Source organism: Nelumbo lutea, chromosome 2, assembly GCF_056320005.1.
Source record: "Nelumbo lutea isolate HS-2025 chromosome 2, American lotus-T2T, whole genome shotgun sequence".
Taxonomy (NCBI): Eukaryota; Viridiplantae; Streptophyta; class Magnoliopsida; order Proteales; family Nelumbonaceae; genus Nelumbo; species Nelumbo lutea.
In genome coordinates, this window is record NC_142685.1 from 31,817,266 (window position 1) to 31,836,723 (window position 19,458).

Below are 19,458 nucleotides of genomic sequence, written 5' to 3' on the forward strand. Positions count from 1 at the left end.
TCCTTTCTCTCCTTTCTTCTCTTGTATTAGGTCCCAAAGTTTTTTTTTTTTTCTTATAATTTTATCATATCTTATGTTTGAATTGGTAAATTGAATAGAAAATAATATTAATTAAAAATGTTTAATTTATTTAAGTATAAATAACTTAGTATTTTTATCATATTTATTGAGATTGTATTACCAAAATTTGAATTTTAAACTATTATTTAAATAAACAAATATAATTTTAAGTATAATCGGGTCTATCGAGTCTAGATCTGTCAGACCCGAGTTCAGATCTGCACCCCACAATGTCTCACAGCATATTCTCACCATGTATTGGAAACTCCCGATGATGATATCATTGGAATTAATATTATCATCGGCAGATGTTTTCAATACACGGCAGGGATGTGCTATGGGGCGTAGATGTGAACTCGTCAGACCCGGCTATTAACTGGGACAATTCTGGATCCGTAATTTTGTCCAGATTAATAATCGGTTCGGGACTGTAACCATCCATACTCGATCCGTTGACAGTCCTGCGAGTTAGAATCGGAGATAAGCGACAGGCTCGGCTATGACGAGCTAGCTTGAATCGTTAGAGTTCGAAACTCGCTGGCAGAGCATATCTTGGGTCTATCGTCGGGAACCGTTCTCGGGTTTTAGGGTTTTGGCCCACGATAAATTACAGTTGATAGGAGCACAGACCTCTCGACGGCGGCACGAGACGCAGAGAAAAGATAGACTTCTGTGACCTCATCGCTCAGGTGACAAACCCGGCCATTAATTCTCAGTTTAAGATCGTTAGTGTTCCTGCTATTCAAGATAAATTAATTTTTGATTGCATTCTTCAAAATTTTGAAGATTTAGGGTTTCTCCGACTATGATACCAACAAGGCATGAGAATTAAAAAACTGATAACAAATCAACCGGTATCATAGAAGAGGAAACGGATCAACTGGTACTCATCCAAATTCTACTTGGGGGGGAGGGTCCAATCGGTCAAAATTCTTCCGGTATCATACCCTTACGACATCATAGAAATTGCCGGGAATCAGTGATCTGTTTGTTCATTTCTCCTTGTTGGTCCAGTGCATCTACAGCGTTAATTTCCGTTTGTTTGAGTGGAGATTTTTTTTTTGTCTTCTGTTGAATGGGTGTGATTTTCTGTCTTGCTGATGGTCTTCAATAATTTGTTTTGGATGACAGTGCTTGTTTTACAATTTTTTTTTTTTTTTTTATGTTCGTTTTATTTACTAGGTTGGTATTGTTTTAAGAAAATTTCTGTCTGTTATTTTGGATGTTATGGATGATATCTTGGGAAGGAAGCATGGTAAACCGAGTGAACTCGGTGTTGATTGAAAAGAAGAATGGTTATGGAAAGGAGGTGATTAGTGCATGTATTTAACAGTTTCGGTTGGTAAATGATGCATGTATTTAACTGTAAGTTCAATTGTTTATTCGAACATAGAGTGAAAAAACTATGCTAATGCTTACGCGAAATTGATATATGGTCTGTTATTCTTTTATGCTTGGTTTTATTGGATTTTCCCCCTCTTATCTGATACTTTTGCCTTGTTATTTCTGGCACCAGGAAGAGATTTCGAATCTGAATTTCAACCGTAAAGATGTCAGGGTAAGCAAATAGTTAATTCTTTATTGTTCCATTGCTTTTCATTCTTTTCTACTTATGAGGTTTCTGCTATATTCATGACCAGCCGTGCCTCCTTGGATGGTAAAATTATTGTTTGTTGTATAATCCGTCTACCATCCGTGTATTAAAACAAGTAAAGCTTATCGGTTGTCTGTATTTTGTACATCATACACATAAGAGAGTCTTATGACTGTGGTAATGAAATCGTGAACTTTGTTTTGTTAATATTTTAGCTGCCTTTGCAGTATGGGTGGTGTCTTGCTTTTGTTTTGGGAGTGTGTTCATCTGTATTAGGTGAAGTCAAAAACATGCATGTTGGCATTGGAGATATTTAAGAAAAAAATGGCATTGGTGATAATGACAGTTACAGTGGTGGAAGTTTGCATTGGAGGGTGTGGTGCTTGAAGAGTTTGAAGTTAGCCTTCTGTTAGGAACTTGTAACACTTCTTTCTTGTGAGTTATAAGCAAGGTGTATCAGTCTACTGATTAATAAAGGATTTATTATGATGGAACTGGAAACATATGCCATATTAGATGGCATTTCCCACTCTTCATAAAATGGAGTAAAGGATCATCAAAATCAAGATTGACTTTATTGACTTTGTATTTGTGATATTTTGGTTTTGCTGAAGGGGTTTAGCTCTTTTTTCCCTATGGTCATGCAAACTTGTCAGAGAATAGAATGCTTGCCATCATAGATCTAGCTAATATATTACCATTAGCCAAATAGTTCTTCTCCTTGGGAATACATCTAAAGCAGCTAGAAGATATATGATCTTTTTGAGTAAGAAGCAAAGTATCCAAGGGAATCTGCTACATTGGGTAGCATTAGATGATCTTCTTATGCCTATGTAAGGCATTCTTGGTATAAGCCCAAAGAGATGGACTATCACATCAATCCTGAAACTTGAAAGAGTAGGCATTTCCAACTGGACTGCTATGAACCTACATGGTAAAGACCTTGTTAACCTGAAATTCCCCCATCATTGAGTCATGGATTGCCGGATGAGCTGTTGTCAAATTTTAGATGGTTATGCGGTGGTGCTACCAATGGATTAATTCTTTTACAAAAATGTTTGTACTTTTGTTTTTAGTTTTCTTAAGAACAAGGCACTGCAATTTTTTCCTATAGCAATCAATAATATTTATGAGAAGTGTTGTATCTCTGGTCTTGATTTTGTGGGTTGGTTTCAGTTAATAGGATTTGTTACCATTGTAAATTAAAAGTCTCTGTTATCTGTATTACTTCTGATTCATTCCTTTCTTTATGTTAGAAAAGAAACCTTCTGTATGTCTGTCTTACTTGCTCCTGTCTACTGCTTTTGCAGTGAGGATGGTGCTGCTGCAGTTGAGACTGCTGCTCCTGCTGCTCCTGCTTTAGGGGAGCCAATGGACATCATGACAGCCTTGCAGCTTGTTCTGAAGAAATCTTTAGCTAATGGTGGGCTTGTACGAGGGCTTCATGAAGGAGCTAAGGTGATTGAAAAACATGCTGCACAGCTCTGTGTATTGGCCGAGGATTGCAACCAGCCAGACTACATTAAACTGGTCAAAGCACTTTGCGCTGACCACAATGTAAGCTTGATATCGGTGCCAAGTGCTAAAACACTCGGAGAGTGGGCTGGTGTAAGTGAACAAAATCCTTGTCACTTAAATATGTTTGTGTTTCTATTAATCCTTGCAATGTCTTATTGTTTGTTTGAGCTATTGTTTTGGTAGTTTGGTTAACAATCTTCTTTTGGAGCATGCCCTCTGGTGTCAAGTTGTTTAGTGAAAAACTGTCCCCGGTGTCACCCATGTAGCACGATGAGCTTGTTCAGGGTTGAGTATAGGATTTATATATGGATCAGAAGATTAATCATTTCACCTTATACGCATTAGTCAGTCCTTCATCCAAAAGATTGATCTGGCAAGGTTGATAGGCCAGATCTTTCCATGTTACCAAAGTTGGGGTCATTTACACCCAGTTAAAATTGTAGAAGTACTTGTGCATGGTGCTTTTCTAGATTTCTTTTGGTTTAGCATAAGAAGCCTAAAAAGTCCATTGGTTCAATGGTTTGGCTTTCAGATTTTCTATTCGATAAACTATGCAACTGGAAGCTACCATTTTGTAGTCCTAGTTTCCTCGTTTATTGTGCCTATTATATTCTTAATTAGATTGTTGTTTGTTGCAGACAAATGAAATGCTTACCCAACCCCTCCTCCCATATTCCATGCCTGTTTGTTTTTTCTTGTTTTCTCCAGAGATCCTATTGATTTCCTTGACCGGTGTTTTTTCCATGCAGTTGTGTAAAATTGATTCAGAGGGAAAGGCGAGGAAAGTGGTAGGATGCTCCTGCGTTGTCATTAAGGTATATTTATACAAATGGAAAAATTTTGGTGCATCTGTTTTTTTTGTATCTTTGTGAAGTAGATTTAGCTGATGAACCCTTTTATTACGAATTTTGCAGGACTATGGGGAGGAATCAGAGGGTCTTCATATTGTCCAGGAGTACGTGAAGTCTCACTGAGTGAGTAGTTAATTCAAGTTGCAACAGAGTTTGAAATTTGAATCTGTAGGGACATTTTTCCCTTTTTGGTAGCTTGAGGATAACCCCCATCTTTTTGGGAGTGTTTTTTGAGTCTTGATTGGTTATCATACTTGATTTAAAATGTAACCAAGTAATTCTTATCGTTTCAGTCTCTTACGTGAGAAATTACTTTGTAGTTTCGTGTTGGGACCGGTGAATCATTTTCCTATTCAAATAGTAACTTGGGTTAATGCGTTGTTTAATCCATGTCTTGTTTGCTTCCAAAAGTGGTCCAAAGTCGTATAGCCCTTCAACTAAAAACCTTTGTAGTGCGGGGTCTTTGTTAGAATTCATAGGGTGTCAAAGCAATTTGCTGGAAATAGTAGATTACTTTGTTCATGTTTATAACATCCCTGCCACGTATAGTAGAATTCATGGGATGTCCCACAGCACATCCCCGCCACGTATTGGGAACATCTCCCAATGATGACATCATCATTTTAGATATTATCATAGATGACACGGATGTGCTGTGGGGGATTCTTCACATTATCACATATTTCTATTACGCAGTGCTCATTAGTCATTATGTTACGGTCTTCTATCAGTAAGAATCTATACGGCATACCGTGCTCCTTGGGGTTGGGGATTCTCCACATATTTCCTCTACTAATGGTCTTCATCATTGCATGTAGAAATGAAGAATAACAAATGATTTTCACAGAAAATGCTATGGAGTCGTTGCTACAAAGAGTGAGTACTGGTAAATTTTCTAGTTATTTTCCAAACACCGATCCTCTTCAAAGTTCAAAGTTTCAATATCGTATTTGGAAGGAATACAAATACATATAAAATACATAGTTTTGCATTTTATATATTTGTACTCCTTTCAAATTAAGCCCTCTCCTAAATTCTCAAGGGCATGTTTGGTTGCTGTGCAATTTTATTTGCACTGGTACAAATACATGAGAGTGCAAATGTAATAAATGCAAATTCTTGTTTAATTTTGTTTTAGATATCACTTTATTTTGCTTCATGTCTTAATTTTCTTCATTTGTACTGCAATCAAACAAAATAAGCTACAATTTGAAACAAAAATAGGTCAGGATTTACACTCAATAATTTGCACTGCCATGATTTTGCATCAGTGCAAATTTATTTGCATTGCAACCAACCACAGCTTATTGTGCAAAATTTGTGTTACGGGAGTATCAATACTTTGAAGTTTGAACCCATGTCCTCTTTATCAAATCCAGCCATTCCCCTCGTATTTCTTATTGTTTTTTATTTTATCGAACAAGTTTTTAAGGAGGTCGTGGCTCCTTAATGGCTTAAACTAGGGGTGTAATCAAGTTGAGTTTTGGGCGGTTCATGGTTGAGCTTAGCTCAAAAACTTGGAGCTCGATTGAATTTTGAATTTCATACTCAAGCTTGACTTGATTTGAGACAATTATAAATAAATTGCTATTAAAAAATATAAATAAATTAATATTTAAAATGTTATAAATAAAAATATATTAGAAAACTTAATTATATGTTAAAATTATAAATGCATTAATATTCTGAAATATTATAAGTAAAAATATATTATGAAACTTTATTATAATTTTACTTATTTATATTATAAATAAATTAACATAAAAAATCAATATTTATTTTTATTATAAATAAAATATATTAAAAAATAATAATACTCGAACCAGTATTATGAAGCTTGATTCGATTTGATAATTTTCGAACCAAGTTGGCTCGGCATATACCCCTAGCTGAAACTGAAGCTTGGTAGATGATTATACCCATAAAATTTTATTTATTTAACAATCTTGTTACCAAAAGATAGCCTTTCAGTTCAACAACTTCAGCCATTACTAAATAGCCCCTAAGATCCAAATCTCGTACCCATATATTCTACAATAGTCAGTCAGATTCAATTTTGAGAAAATCATTTGTTTTGCAATAAATCATAAAAAGGGTGTTGTTGATTTTGACTTCATTTTATGAATCAAAATAAACATAGGGAGATCAGTCAATTCCTATCCTGGTATTATAACCCATCTGTGAAGTACTTGTAGGGGCGATTTACTTGGGGACACCCCATGAATTCACTAAGATCTACCCTATAATTTCAATATTACTGAAACACTCCCTCGATAATTTGCAATCTCTGTAGTTAATTGGCCTTCTCACTTCTCTCAGCGACAGTTTTTGTTTTCATTTGAGAACGTTTAGTGGTAAAGTGACCTCTTAAAGTGAGTGGAAAATATACAAGGGTGTGGAATTTGGATTCGGTACTCACAAAATGGCGTTTATACCGTTTTTGCAGTTACTTGCAATCGTGTATTATAAATATCTATATACTTATATATTTGTATTTAAAAGAATATATTTTTAATATACAGTATGAACATCATTTTGTGAGGATTGAATCCGGTCTCAAGGATATGATTCTAGGAATTGTTTTCATTTTTAATTTAAAAAATACTCCTAACAATGAATCAATGATCATATCAACCTTTTAGAAACACAGCTCTATGACAAAATCAATATCTTTTTAATTCTTTTGAGTAATATGGTTGAATGGATGTTAGGGTTAAAAATGCCATTTTATACTCTATCTAAAAAATAGTGATAAGTACGTGCAGTTGCAAACAATAGATAAATATTTTAGTAATACACAAACCAAAAATAGGTTTTAATAAATACATGAAAGTATGGGTGGTGTCTAATAAATGACCCTACTTAGACACGATTGATCATTCCAAAAAATACCCCACCAACCAAACAACAAATATCTTGCTCGACTGGGTAATCTGTAAGAGTCCCCCCCCCCCCCTCCCAAACCCCAACAAAATTCTTTTGCCTTTTGATGAGGGTTGGTGAATCCTTTTTTCGTAAAAAATAAAGTCATAGTCACTTTAACTGTCTACTGAGAGCAGGCTTCCCTTCTTAGTTCTTATGCAATTTTATCATACATCACTAGTAATTACTATATTTTAGATACCATTTTAAAATTTGTACCAGATTGTGAGGGACCCTAATTTGACAGTCCCCAATATTGGTCCCAACTATCTGATGTCTTGGGGTAGAACTAATCTTACCATTTTTTTTTGCATAAAGTGGTCATTCTTAGACTTGAACCTATATTCTTATGCCTATCAGTCCAAAATTTTATCATTGTATCAAGCAACAGTAAATCTAAGTGGATGCATGCCCTTCCAAGAAAAAAGACTCACATTTCAATAAAACCACCAACTGAGAATTTTCTAACAGGGCATTGAAAACATTAAAATTCGTTAGTTAATTAATTAATAACAAATAACAAAAATAAAAACAAAAAAGCAGAAGAAAAAAGGTCTCAACTGTGATATGTATGTAAATGTATATGTATATGTAAAAGCTCGATTAAGCTCACAAGCCTCATGAGTCAAGCTGTATTGAGTTCGAGCTTGGTTTGATAACCAGTCCAAACGAATCAACAAGATGAGTTAAAATCCCCCTTCCAATACACAACCAAAATCTAAACTATATAATGTGAATAATGGACTTGGGGGCTTAGGGCAGGCATAAACGTGAAGTCAGAGTGCATAAGGACCTATTTTGGAGGGCTTTTGTGTTGATTGAGTTGTGTTACCTAAGCCACTTCTTCCGAGATCAAATCAGCCCCCCACAAGATCGCCCCCACAACGTCCCACAGCACATTCCTGTCGTGTATTGGGAACATCTCCCGATGATAATACCAGAAATGACGATGTCATCATTGGGAGATATTCCCAATACACGACGGGGATGTATTGTGGGAGATGTGGGGGGCTGATTTGAACTCACTTCTTACGTGAAAAGAATGATAACAGCTTGTGTAAAAGAAGAAAAGAAAGATCCTTGGGTGATATCTTTCGTATATGGAGAGCTGGACAAAAGAAAGAGGATTAACTTCTTAGAACTGTGGTCAAGATCAACAAATTTGGTAATGGGTCCTTGGATCTGCGTAAGGGATTTCAACATGATCTTTAGAAGAGAAGACAAAATTGGGGTAAAACCAATTTCAACTGCAACGCTGAGAAGAAATAGGATTTTCTTGAGCATCTATTGGTTTAAAGATGCTAACTAGTCATGGGGAGAAATACACTTGGACAAATAAAATGGAAGGTAAAGGAAATGTAAGAGAAAAGATTGATCTTGCTTTGGCTAGAAGGAAATGGTTGGAATCTTTCCAGGAGGTTAGAGTAGTAAATGTGACAACTACTGGGTCTGATAATATCCCAATTTGTCTGGACACATCTCCTATGATGGGTAAGCTAAAAAGGCCTTTTAGATTTGAAAACTTGTGTAGTACTCATGAGAATTGTGGTAAGTTAGTCTAAGAAGCTTGGATGGAGAGAAGAATAGAGGAGAATCAAGCCTTAGTAGTTAGAATTGTAAAATCTGCTAGTAGTCAAAGAAGTAAACTTGGTTTCTCTTTTAGTGAAGCCAGAGTAAGTGAGTTGGAAAATCTGCTAGATGTGGAGTTGAGGAGAGAAGAAATTTCGTTGACTCAATAGTCGAGGCAAGACTGGCTAAGGTTAGGTGAATAATTTTAGAAACCCTTTTTCTTCTTCAAATCCAAGAGAAGGGGAAGATCTCTTAGACCTAATCCAACCAATCATAACTCCAAATGACAATGTGTGCCTCCAGAAAGGAGGGAAGAGGAAATAAAGAAAGCACTATTCCAAATGAATCCTCATAAGGCCCTGGGCCTAGATGGGCATGCAAATTCTTTCTTTCAAAATTATTGGAATTGGGTGGGACCCAATGTAGTAGGGGCAGTGAAGATTTTTTTTTTCAAAAAGGCACCCTCCACAAGGATTTAATCGAAACATTCATAGCCTTAATGACCAACTGCAAAAATCCTAAACTTGCTTCCCAATTTAGACCAATAAACTTGTGCAATTCCATCTACAAAATCATAGCAAAAGTCCGAGTGAACAAATTAAAACCTTACTTGTCAAAAGCTGTCAGTCTAAATTAGAATGCCTTTGTTCCAGGTAGAATGATATTTGATAATGTTTTGATTGCACATGAAATAATTCATTTTATGAAAACTATAAAACAAAAGTAGAATTTTGTGGCAATCAAGTTGGATATGAGCAAAGTTTATGATAGGATTGAATGGCCATTTGTCAAAAATGTTCTGAGTAAATTGGGTTTTGGTGATTCTTTTGCTAATTGGATCATGGAATGCATATTCTCTGTATCTTTTCAAATCCTTGTGAATGGAAGCCCAAGTGGAAGTTTCTCCCATTTTAGAGGCCTGAGGTAGGGGGACCCTCTCCCCCCTTGCCTCTTCTTACTCTGCTCTAAAGTCCTCTCAATGATGCTTCATAAGACTAGTAAATGTGCACATGCCTTGCATGTAACAATGTCAAATAATAATAATAACAATAATAATATCCTTATGAAATTCATAAACAAAGTAATGGAGACATGGTGTGTTGGTGGATTTAAAATTTGCATCCCATCATCAAAAATAATATTTTTTTCTTTTTTTTTTAATATTTCTTATTTATCATAGTTATTTTTATGCGATATGTAAATAAAGAACATCATGAATTTATGCATTTTTTTACAAAATTTTTGTACTATCATAATTTTGATTTTTATCAAATTTTAAATTTTTATTATTTAAATATGACCACATGAGTTGACTCACATGATATGTTTTCCATTTCCTAACAAAGCAAGGGAAACATTAGCTACATCTAAGATGAAATTAGACGGAACCCCATCGATTGGAACCATATAAGAGAGGGTTTTTTTTTTTTTTTTCTAAGAAGGTAAAGTATTGTATTGAGGATTAAACAAAAATACATCGGCCCTTGTACAAAGAGGACCTCTATAATGGGATTATACAAAAAGATCATCTAAAAAGAAGATCCAACTTGCAAAAAAGAATTTAGTTGGACACCCTGAAACAACATTTGTACACCGAGTGAAGAACATAGCAGGCCAAAATGATAACTTTTGATTTCATCGAAATTGGAGTATTTATTATCAAAAATGCGATGGTTCCTTTCCTTTCAAATTGCCCAGATGATAGCAGCCGGGAAGCTGTTACATAAAAGTTTACTCCTGTTCAAAACATTAATTGTTCAATCTTGCGGCAATTGTAAGACTGTATTCGGAAAGCATAGATGAATACCAAAGCAGGATATTGCCATAAGGCCCATAACCTACAATTGACATGAAAACTTGCAGTGAATGAAGAGGTAATCCATGGATTAAGGAACCTCTTTACATAAGAAACATAGGCAGGCCTCCATCTACCATGGGCTGCTGTCCATACAAGAAAGCCAATCTTTGGAGGTATGTGGAAACACCAGATTCTGGTCCAAGGAAAAGCAATAATTTGCCTGTCTTGCAATTGAGAGATATTTCCATAGAAGAATTTAACAGAGAACTTGCCTCAAGTTTCCAATGACCAAATTCCTTCATCTGCCATTTGGGGGTTAGGCTTTATACCCTGAATGAGGTGTAGCAGTTCAGCTAAAGGACCAACTTCCCAGTTTTTCTTGCCAAAGGCAAAACCATGTTCTTTTTTAAAAGAAGGTTATGGAATACCTTTGCAAGCCAAGGCCAACGAGCTCGTTGATGGCAACATCTAGATTCACTCGATCTCCCTTCTTGGCCAACAATTTTACCTCCTGCACAACATGAATACCCCAACCAACTCTCAAATCAGGGGAATTAAGATGCTTAATCACCGCATCAATTGAAGCTCTGTCCTAAGAATCCTCTGATCCGAGATCTTCCAAGAATAACCAATGAGGGAGATTGGAAAGTCTCAGCAATGGCAGTTGAAAACTGAGTGAAAACTATGGATGCTTCCATTGAATAACTGTTTTCTCGGAGATGAGCAAATCCTTGTTTTGACCATTTGTTGAATTTGAGTTGCGGACCTTGAGGAGGCGGTGAAGGAGCAGATGTAGAGACTTCTGTAAGTTTTCTAGGTTTTTTTCCTTAGACGGAGGAATCATGTGATGTGATGTCTGATAAATTTAATGGAAAGGTTGAGCCTTTACCTGAGGAATTTGATCCAACAACGGTGATTTCAGAGCCAATGGAGAGATCATCAATGGCGAAGCTGAAAAACATGAAAATAAGCAGAAGAATCCTAATCCAACGCACCCAAATCCAACTTTAATGTATCATTCTACCTTCAGGTTCGAACTTGAAATGAAACACCGAAAACGGGAAGGAAAAGACACCAACATTGCAAATGTGATAAGACGATTCAGATGTGCTCTTCTTCCAACAAAGAGGGTGAACAAGACGTGGAGCAACAAGTTCAAGTCCTAGAGCTAGCCCTTTCACCTCCTGTAAATTTCAAACTCGAACTCGATTCCCCAAATCCTACTCCTCACTCTAACTCGATTCATCTTTCTTCTGAAAACTTAAAAGAGTTAGTAGGAGGCAGGGAAGAGATCGTGGGAGATACAACCGTTTTTTTCGGTTTCTATTACAGTCGAAGTAAATTACATATATACCTTTTGTATACATAAATAGGTGGGGGTAGAATCTGTTCAATAAAATTCTAGAAAATGAGGCTATTCGTTCTTTTAGAAGTAGTATATATGTAATTTATTCTCTGACATTAAAATGAATCAATCTTGTCATGCGATCACTCATTTATTCTCTGCAGATGATTCATACATTTTCTCCAAAGCAAATGTGGAAGGAAGGAAGATACTAGAAGCCTTAAAGAAATACAAGGAAGTTTCGAGACACAAGGTGAAACTTTCCAAATCTGAAATCTAGTTTAGCCCTAACATGCATCCAAAACTAAAAAAAAAATTGTCTAAAATCATGGGCATCAAGAATGTAGTTCACCTCACAATCTATCTTGGCCCCCCATCCTCCTTTGGAAAATCAAAGAAAGAAATCTTCAGATACCTTTGTGAAAGAATGGACTCTATGGCAAATGGATGGAAATCCACCTTTCTTTCTTTGGCCGGAAAAGAGGTGATGATCAAGTTGATTTTAACCTTACACTATGTCATGCTTTCTAGTCCCAAAAGAAGTTAGTGCATAGTTGGATAAAACCCAAAAAAAGTTCATGTGGGGAGATTCAAGTTCCCACAAAATGATTCATTGGGTTAATTGGCAAAAGGTTTGTAAGAGCAAATTCAGTGGGGGAGGGGGGATTGGGTTTTAGAGACCCTCATGCCTTTAATCTTGCTTTGCTATCAAAGCTAGTATGGAGATTCCTTACAAATAAGGAAAGCATGTAGGTCCAGGTGATTAAAGGGAGATATCTAAGGAAAAGTTTTTGGTCCATTAAGACTCCTCCAATTGATCTTGGCGCTTTAGAAGCATTCTCACAGGTAGAAAAATATTGAAAGAAGGTGTTGTTTGGTGTGTAGCAAAAGGGGAGAATATTAGCATTTGGAACGACCCATGGATAAATGGTTTGACTGGTTTTAAGCCTATGGGCCCGAGACCAAATTCATGTCATGTTAGAATGATAAGTGATTTGATTGACTAACAAACACATGAATGGAATTCAAAGGTAATCCATGGCAATTTTGACAGCATAACAGCCCAAAAAATACTGTCAATAAACCTTCCAAGAGCGGGTGGTGAAGACAAACTGTATTGATCCCCAGACCCAGAAAGGTGGATTTTCAGTTAAATCTGCGTACCAATTGGCAAATAAGCTAAAATTGGCCCCGGAAAATGAGAGAACCCATGGAACTTTAACCCAAGCACAATGGAAGAAAATTTGGGCTCTTAAAGTCCCACCAAAGACCTTAGCTGAGAGAGGTATGGGCTCAAATGAGATGTGCTCCTTATGTGGTGGCTCCAGCGAAAGTATCATTCATGCTCTTTTAGATTTTAGTCATGCCAGAGCTGCCTGGTTTGGTGGTGCACTCAACAGTAAATTTACAAATTTAAATTTGTTTTCACTTTTCATCCTATTGTAGAATGATGGTGCTGGTGGACAACTCAATTAGATTCCCACCTGCCCTCTATTACAGATGCACTGGATTACTCAGCAATCATGCTTTGGTCGATTTGGAAAGGAAGGAATGGTTTGGTTTTCAACTGTTTGACCCCTAGTGCTGTTTATACAATTTTGTGTGCTAATAGGTTGATGAAGGGAGTGCAGAAAGCTTCCCAACAAGAATTAGCAAGTTCTTTGCATTTACAGATGGAAGTTTTTTGTTTGCTTGGTGGTGGGCCATGTAAAGCTAAATCTGCAGCCTATGCTGAAGTGTGTGCTATCAGAGAATGCTGCTACGTACTCTGTTACTAAAAGGGGTGTTCAAAACCTTTTCATCTACGGTAACTCAAAAACTTTAGTTAAATCTATTAATGAGAAGTCCTTTGAATGCCCTCCAAAGACTTGGCCCATTCTGGTTGACATTTATAATATAGAGCAGATCTGAACTTTAAGCTTACTTGGATTAATAGAATGTTCAACAGGTCAGCTCATTTCATTGCAGCTCAAGGAAAAGAAGGTGCGGTCTCTTTTTGGGACTCCCCCTGACTGGTTAATCAATCCTCCCACTGAAGACTTTGATGGCAGCTTATCTTGTTCCTAGTTTTAGTTATTTTTCTTTCTGGTTTTTTGTTTTCTACCGCTCGTTGTCTCTGTTTTCTCTTGTCGTGTTGCCTGATGTTTTTAAACACCCCCCTCCCAAACGGGCACTAAGATTGATACTTGCTTTTGACTTTTTTTGTGCCTATTTTGCAGTGTAAACAAAGAGGGGTCGCCTCAAATCCCTTAAATCCAGTTTCATAGCCCCACAACACATTCCCGCCATGTATTGAAAATATTTCATCATCGATTCTGATATGTTTCCAATACACGGCGGAAATGAGCTATGGGACGTTGTGGGGCTCAGATGTATACTCATGGACGGAGGCTGATCTACATCCTTGCACACACACACACAAAAAAAAAAAACTGATTGAAAAAATTGCAACTTGTCTCCTTTCTATCCGCACCCCTTAAAATAAATCCATGAATTGAAGAAATTTAATTGAATTAATTTTGTAATTCTAATCAAAACTGCCCCAACCCTACACTTGACTTTTGTAAATATCCACTTTCTCTCTCTCCCTAACTCAAGCTTTTCCATTATTCTTTTTCACTTTTATTGTAATTTTTATTTTTAAAAATTTTGATTTTCGATTTAAAGGTAAAATAGCTGATTGAACCGTCGCTTGATGATTAATTTTTAATCATTCAATTAAAATGATAATAAAATAATTAAATTATTATTAATCATCAAATGATAAAAAAAAATTATTTAATAGATGAATTTGTCTATTTAGCTAATTAATAAAATGATTATTACTAATTATTTAATTAAATAGCTTAATTAATTATTAGCAATTATTTGGTTCATTACAATTTTATTTATTTTATTAAATAAACTAATTATATATTTTATTTAGCTCTTGAATTAGTTAGTAAATGGAGTACCTATTTTAATGGTTTATTTATTTCTATAATTATTTAATGATTTAAAAATTAGTTTATTAGTTTTCTTTAGTATTTAACTGTTTTTTTAAATAATTTTTAACATAGAGTATAATATATTCGGTACCAATAAGGGGCATTTTTGGTAATCCAAGCTAATCCACTTGATCGGTGTCAATTAATCATTAACAAACATCACTGGAGTCATAGAACTCATAATGAGTTGGGATCTCCTGCTAACAAAACACATTCCAACATCCTTCCAACATGATCTGATATTACACATTCTAACATGATCTGGCACCCTATTCATGGCAGGTCCCTGTTTTATGGTGGGTTCCGGTCTGATGGTGAGATGTGTAATGTTAAAACTTAGAAGGACGTTGGGATGCATTAAACATGTTATATTGGCAGGAGATCTCAACTCTCTTCAAAGTGTCTCTTATTGAAAGTTCAATCCCTCCCAAAGGAGCCATAATTATGAGAACAATTCTAATGTCCATCTCCTTGTGTGGAACCATTCTTTGTTAGGCTCAGTTTGGAAAGAGTATAAATACAAAGAACCATAATTATGTTGTATGTATTTGCACTCAACATATTTATATTTGTTCTCTTTCCAAATTGAGCCTTAATTCAAAAATAGAACTCAAGCGAGACTTGAAAGCCTTACAATCCGTTTGATTGTTGAGAAGGAAAAATTTATTTTCTCATTTTGGCATTCCGGTGTTTGATTGCTAAGAAGGGAAAATCAGTGTTCATCGTCTTCTTTTGATGAATTTTGTTTTTTAATTTTGATAGGAAAATAGGCTTAAAGATTAAACGGAAGAGAGAGATGGATGGACCAGAGAGACAGATGAAACAGAAGCTTAAAGATGCTAAAAATGAGATCCATACCTTGATGAAGTTATTGATCTCCCTGCCCATTCTCTCTCTCTCTCTCACACACACACACATACACACACATTCTCTCTTTGCTACAGGTTTTGATCGCCTCTGGGTTTTTGCCTATTACTTCATTAATTTTCTTTGCTTTTGAGATGGAACTGATGTGAGGATGTTCAATTTGGGGGTCGAAAATTGATTAATGGCATTCATGACTGTTGGTTTTGTTATCATAATGGTGTTCGACGGGAAGCATTTGGGGGTCAGAAACTTGACCGTCAATTGAAATGGTGGGTGAGTCACAGTGGCCGCCGGGAGTTCAGTCCGATGTTGTTCCTGATGGTTAGGCAACCATTTGGTGTTTAGAGGCATGTTCAGTTTGGTGTTGTGGTGGCCGTCACAAGGTGTTGAGTCACGAGTTTTTTCTTTTCCTATCGAGGTCTCACCATTTTAGTGAGACCCCGCATCCTAGTTTTTGAGAAGTGATATCCCATCGTTTCTCGCACCATTCCATCAAACCAACACGGGTTTCAAAGAATCTAACCCGAATATTCCATATTCATTCAAACTCAGGAACATGGGTTGAATCCTAAATGTCTCTGGGCCAATGCATCCATAAAACCTAAAAAGCCCAAGGTGTCATCATCCATATTTCTCATCTGCGTCGCAACAACCAGACTATTAATTCATTCAAACTCAGGAACATGAGTTGAATCCTAAGCGTCATAAAACCTAAAAAGCCCAAGGTGTCATCATCCAGTGTCCGACACAACTCGAAAATTTCCAAGATCGGCTTGGCCTAAGCCCACGTGTCGATTTGGCATCGATGTCATTGCTCAAGAAAATGGTGACAAATCAATGCTACATCAGAAAAAAAATGGTGCTATAAGAAACGTCTCTTTGTTTGGAACCGTTTTTCCATAAAAAGCGGTGCTCCAAGTCATGTCTTGGAAATCAAAAAGGTGCAGTTTGGAACAATGCCAACTTTGACGTTTTCTCATATTGCAGCTTATTGCTGCCAACGAGGACGTGATGTAGCAGTCATGTGGGCTTCCTATAATGGGTACCATTGCTGAAAACAGATATGGAACACTGTTACCAATATACTCCAAGCCAAAGAAAATGTTATTGCTCCAAGAAACATCAATATTTCCAAACAGAAAAAAGACACCTTTTGCTCAGAAAATGGTGCTTCCAACCCACACATTAGCAGCACCGTTTTCTAACATCTCTAATACTTATGTGTTATATTATTAATGACAGATGATGAAGGAAGATTTGGCCCGACCTCACAGTTATGCGACACGTGGCAAAGGCAACAGCTCGACACAAAAGCAAACCTAAGGTGCGAGCACCGAGGGGAGAAACCAGCAGTCAGAACTCCCTACTAGGGGCCCGAACTCACCCTTGGCCCCAAACCAGAAAAGTAATCCGAACTGGCATGCATGCAACAGTTCAGGACATACTTCGCCGAACTGGCCCACCTTATAACAGTTCGGTACATACTTCGTCGAACTGGCCTGCCTTAATAGTTCGGGATACACCTCGCCGAATTGGCCTGCCTTGTAACAGCTCGGGACACTTCACTGAACTGGCCTACCGTGTAACAGTTCGGAATATACCTCGCCGAACTGACCTGCCCTATACATACCTCCAAACTCAAGACTTCACCTCGCTCACCACTCCACCAAATCGCCCTCAGGGCACCAAAACCAAATAAATTGTACTATGCCTGACACCGAGGAAGTCCGTACCCGAGGGCGGTGCACCAGACTGACTTGGGATCTGACGCTTGACGGCCGCTCTCCAAACGGCCACCTGCCACCGCCTCCTGACACTGCCATCTCCAGTTAGAGAGACGGTTCCGACAAAAGGCAGTGACGGTTTTGTCCCAACAGAAAGGATGACGCCCGAGTTGACAGATGCAAGGGTAACCATACCCGACCTGACAAGAACCTCAGAGCGAGTGCGCGAAGTGATTATAAAAGGCCCTATACCCCCAACAAACAATGTATGCGAACTTTGCGCTATCTGGTCTACACTTTGCCTTTGAAAGAATACTAACTTGAGCTTCGGAGTTATCTCACAGGGTTCCCCCCGGAGTTCTCTCATCTTTCCTGTTTCAGGCTCCCCGTCGCTCCAGCTCAGAGGCGAATTCGTTGACAGCTAAGACCGGCTGGATTGCACTACATCAATTGGCGCCGTCTGTGGGAACACTTCTAAAAGCCTCCCTCTAAATCTCTCTTACCTACCCTTCTTTCAAAAACTCCAACACTGAAATGGCCTCCTCCAGCAGTGCTAGACGTGGAACAGAAACAAGCTCGGGCGAGGTAAAAACCGCCCCCATTCTCTTAGTTCCTTCCCCCCTTTCAACAGAACTTCTGGCAGTCCCCTCGCCTAGAGATTTCAAACTCCCATCTTTGGACAAGTATGATGGGTCCTTTGACCCCAACGACCACGTCGACGCATTCCAGTCGCAAATGCACCTCGCGAGGGCCAGCGAGTCATGCATGTGTGTGGCCTTCACCACCACCTTCAGAGGGGTGGTCCGCACCTAGTACCAGAACCTAGCTTCCGTGTCAATAAGAAGTTGGGCCCAGTTCGTACAGATCTTCATTGCGCACTTTGTTACCAGCAAAAGGTGCCCCAAAACTGAGGAAAGCATCTTCGGGGTAATCCAAAGAGAGGGAGAACCGATCCAGAGCTACATCAAGCGGTTCAATGAAGCATGCTTGCAGATCCCTCGGTTAGACCCCGCGGTACAGCTCATCGCAGCCAAAAGAGGTGTGATGCACAAAGAATTCAAATGGCACATTGTGGCCAACCAGCCCGCAACCGTAGCCGACTTCCTCAAGCTCGCGGACAAGTTTATGAGAATAGAGGAAGAGATCAACCAGAGAGCCGAAGGCGGGGTTGAAAAAAGAAAAAGAGAAGGCAAGCCCTCCAGCCCCGGCGACAGAAGAAGCCAGAACCGAGAGGCGAAGCCAAGCCAGCCATCCCGAGCTCCATTAGCAGTTCGAACGGATTACACGCCGTTGAACACAAGGCGGACCGAGATCCTGATGATGATCAAGGATGCCCCTTACATAAAGTGGCCACCTCGCCTGAAGAGGCAACCCCAACGAGAGAAACAAAAATTTATATTGTAATTTTCATAAAGATCACGGTCATAGCACCGAGCAATGTAATAATCTCCACGACGAGATAGAGGGACTTATCCGTCGCGGATACTTGAGAAATTTTGTACAATATGACATTAGTAATAAAGCGGGTCGGCAAGGGGAACACGGGAAGGATGTCCCTGAGCCGAGCAGCAGACCAACCAAAGCCTTGCAGCGACCTCCCCCAGAAGAGAGGCCAATCCGGGGAACCATCCACGTGATAGTGGGCGGTTCAATGGTGGCAGGATGCACTTCGACAGCAGCACGGACGTCAGTTCGCGAAGCAGCCCGAGAAGAGCAGAACCCTCCCAAGAGGCCAAAGACAGAAGAACTGATCTTTTTTACGGAAGACGACGCGCAAGGTGTTCACTACCTCCACGACGACGCACTCGTCATAAAGCTAAGGATCAGCGACTTCGAAGTCCGGCGCATATTGGTAGACTCAGTGGAGAGGAAGTCAGGCCCCTGGGGAAGATAGCAGTACCTGTGGAAGTCGGTACATGGCCATGCTTGGCAAGACTCAACCACGATTTTCTGGTGGTCGCGACCCCCTCCCCATACAATGCCATAATAGGGCGACCAATTATGCATATTCTGCAAGCTGTGGTCTCCACCTATTATCTGGCAATGAAGTTCCCAACGGACTTCGGTGTGGGGGTAGCGTGAGGCGACCAACTTGAGTCCCGCAAATGCTATGTTGCCGCCCTAAAGGGAAAAACCAAGGCAGACGTCGACCTCGAACTGGAGCAGCCTGCGGAGTAGGGCGAGGAACGAGCTTCGCTCATTGAGGAAACAATCGCAGTCCCG

The 19,458-nt window shown here is 38.5% G+C and overlaps 1 protein-coding gene and 1 long non-coding RNA gene across 2 annotated transcripts; one reads left to right on the top strand and one right to left on the bottom strand.

The window, feature by feature from the left end:
* Positions 1-695: 695 nt before the first annotated feature.
* Positions 696-4,409, top strand: LOC148869656 (small ribosomal subunit protein eS12-like). The gene is made up of 5 exons (XM_088969187.1): positions 696-749; positions 1,577-1,618; positions 2,965-3,262; positions 3,922-3,987; positions 4,087-4,409. The coding sequence occupies exons 2-5, from the start codon at positions 1,611-1,613 to the stop codon at positions 4,144-4,146; spliced, it is 432 nt and encodes a 143-aa protein (XP_088825313.1). The 5' UTR covers positions 696-749; positions 1,577-1,610; the 3' UTR covers positions 4,147-4,409.
* Positions 4,410-10,316: 5,907 nt separating this feature from the next.
* LOC148869657 (uncharacterized) lies at positions 10,317-11,626 on the bottom strand. Its single transcript, XR_016107825.1, has 3 exons — positions 11,337-11,626; positions 11,202-11,263; positions 10,317-11,078 (listed from the first exon to the last, which is right to left on the bottom strand). It is a non-coding gene; the product is annotated as an uncharacterized LOC148869657 (long non-coding RNA).
* Between the last annotated feature and the right edge of the window lie 7,832 nt (positions 11,627-19,458).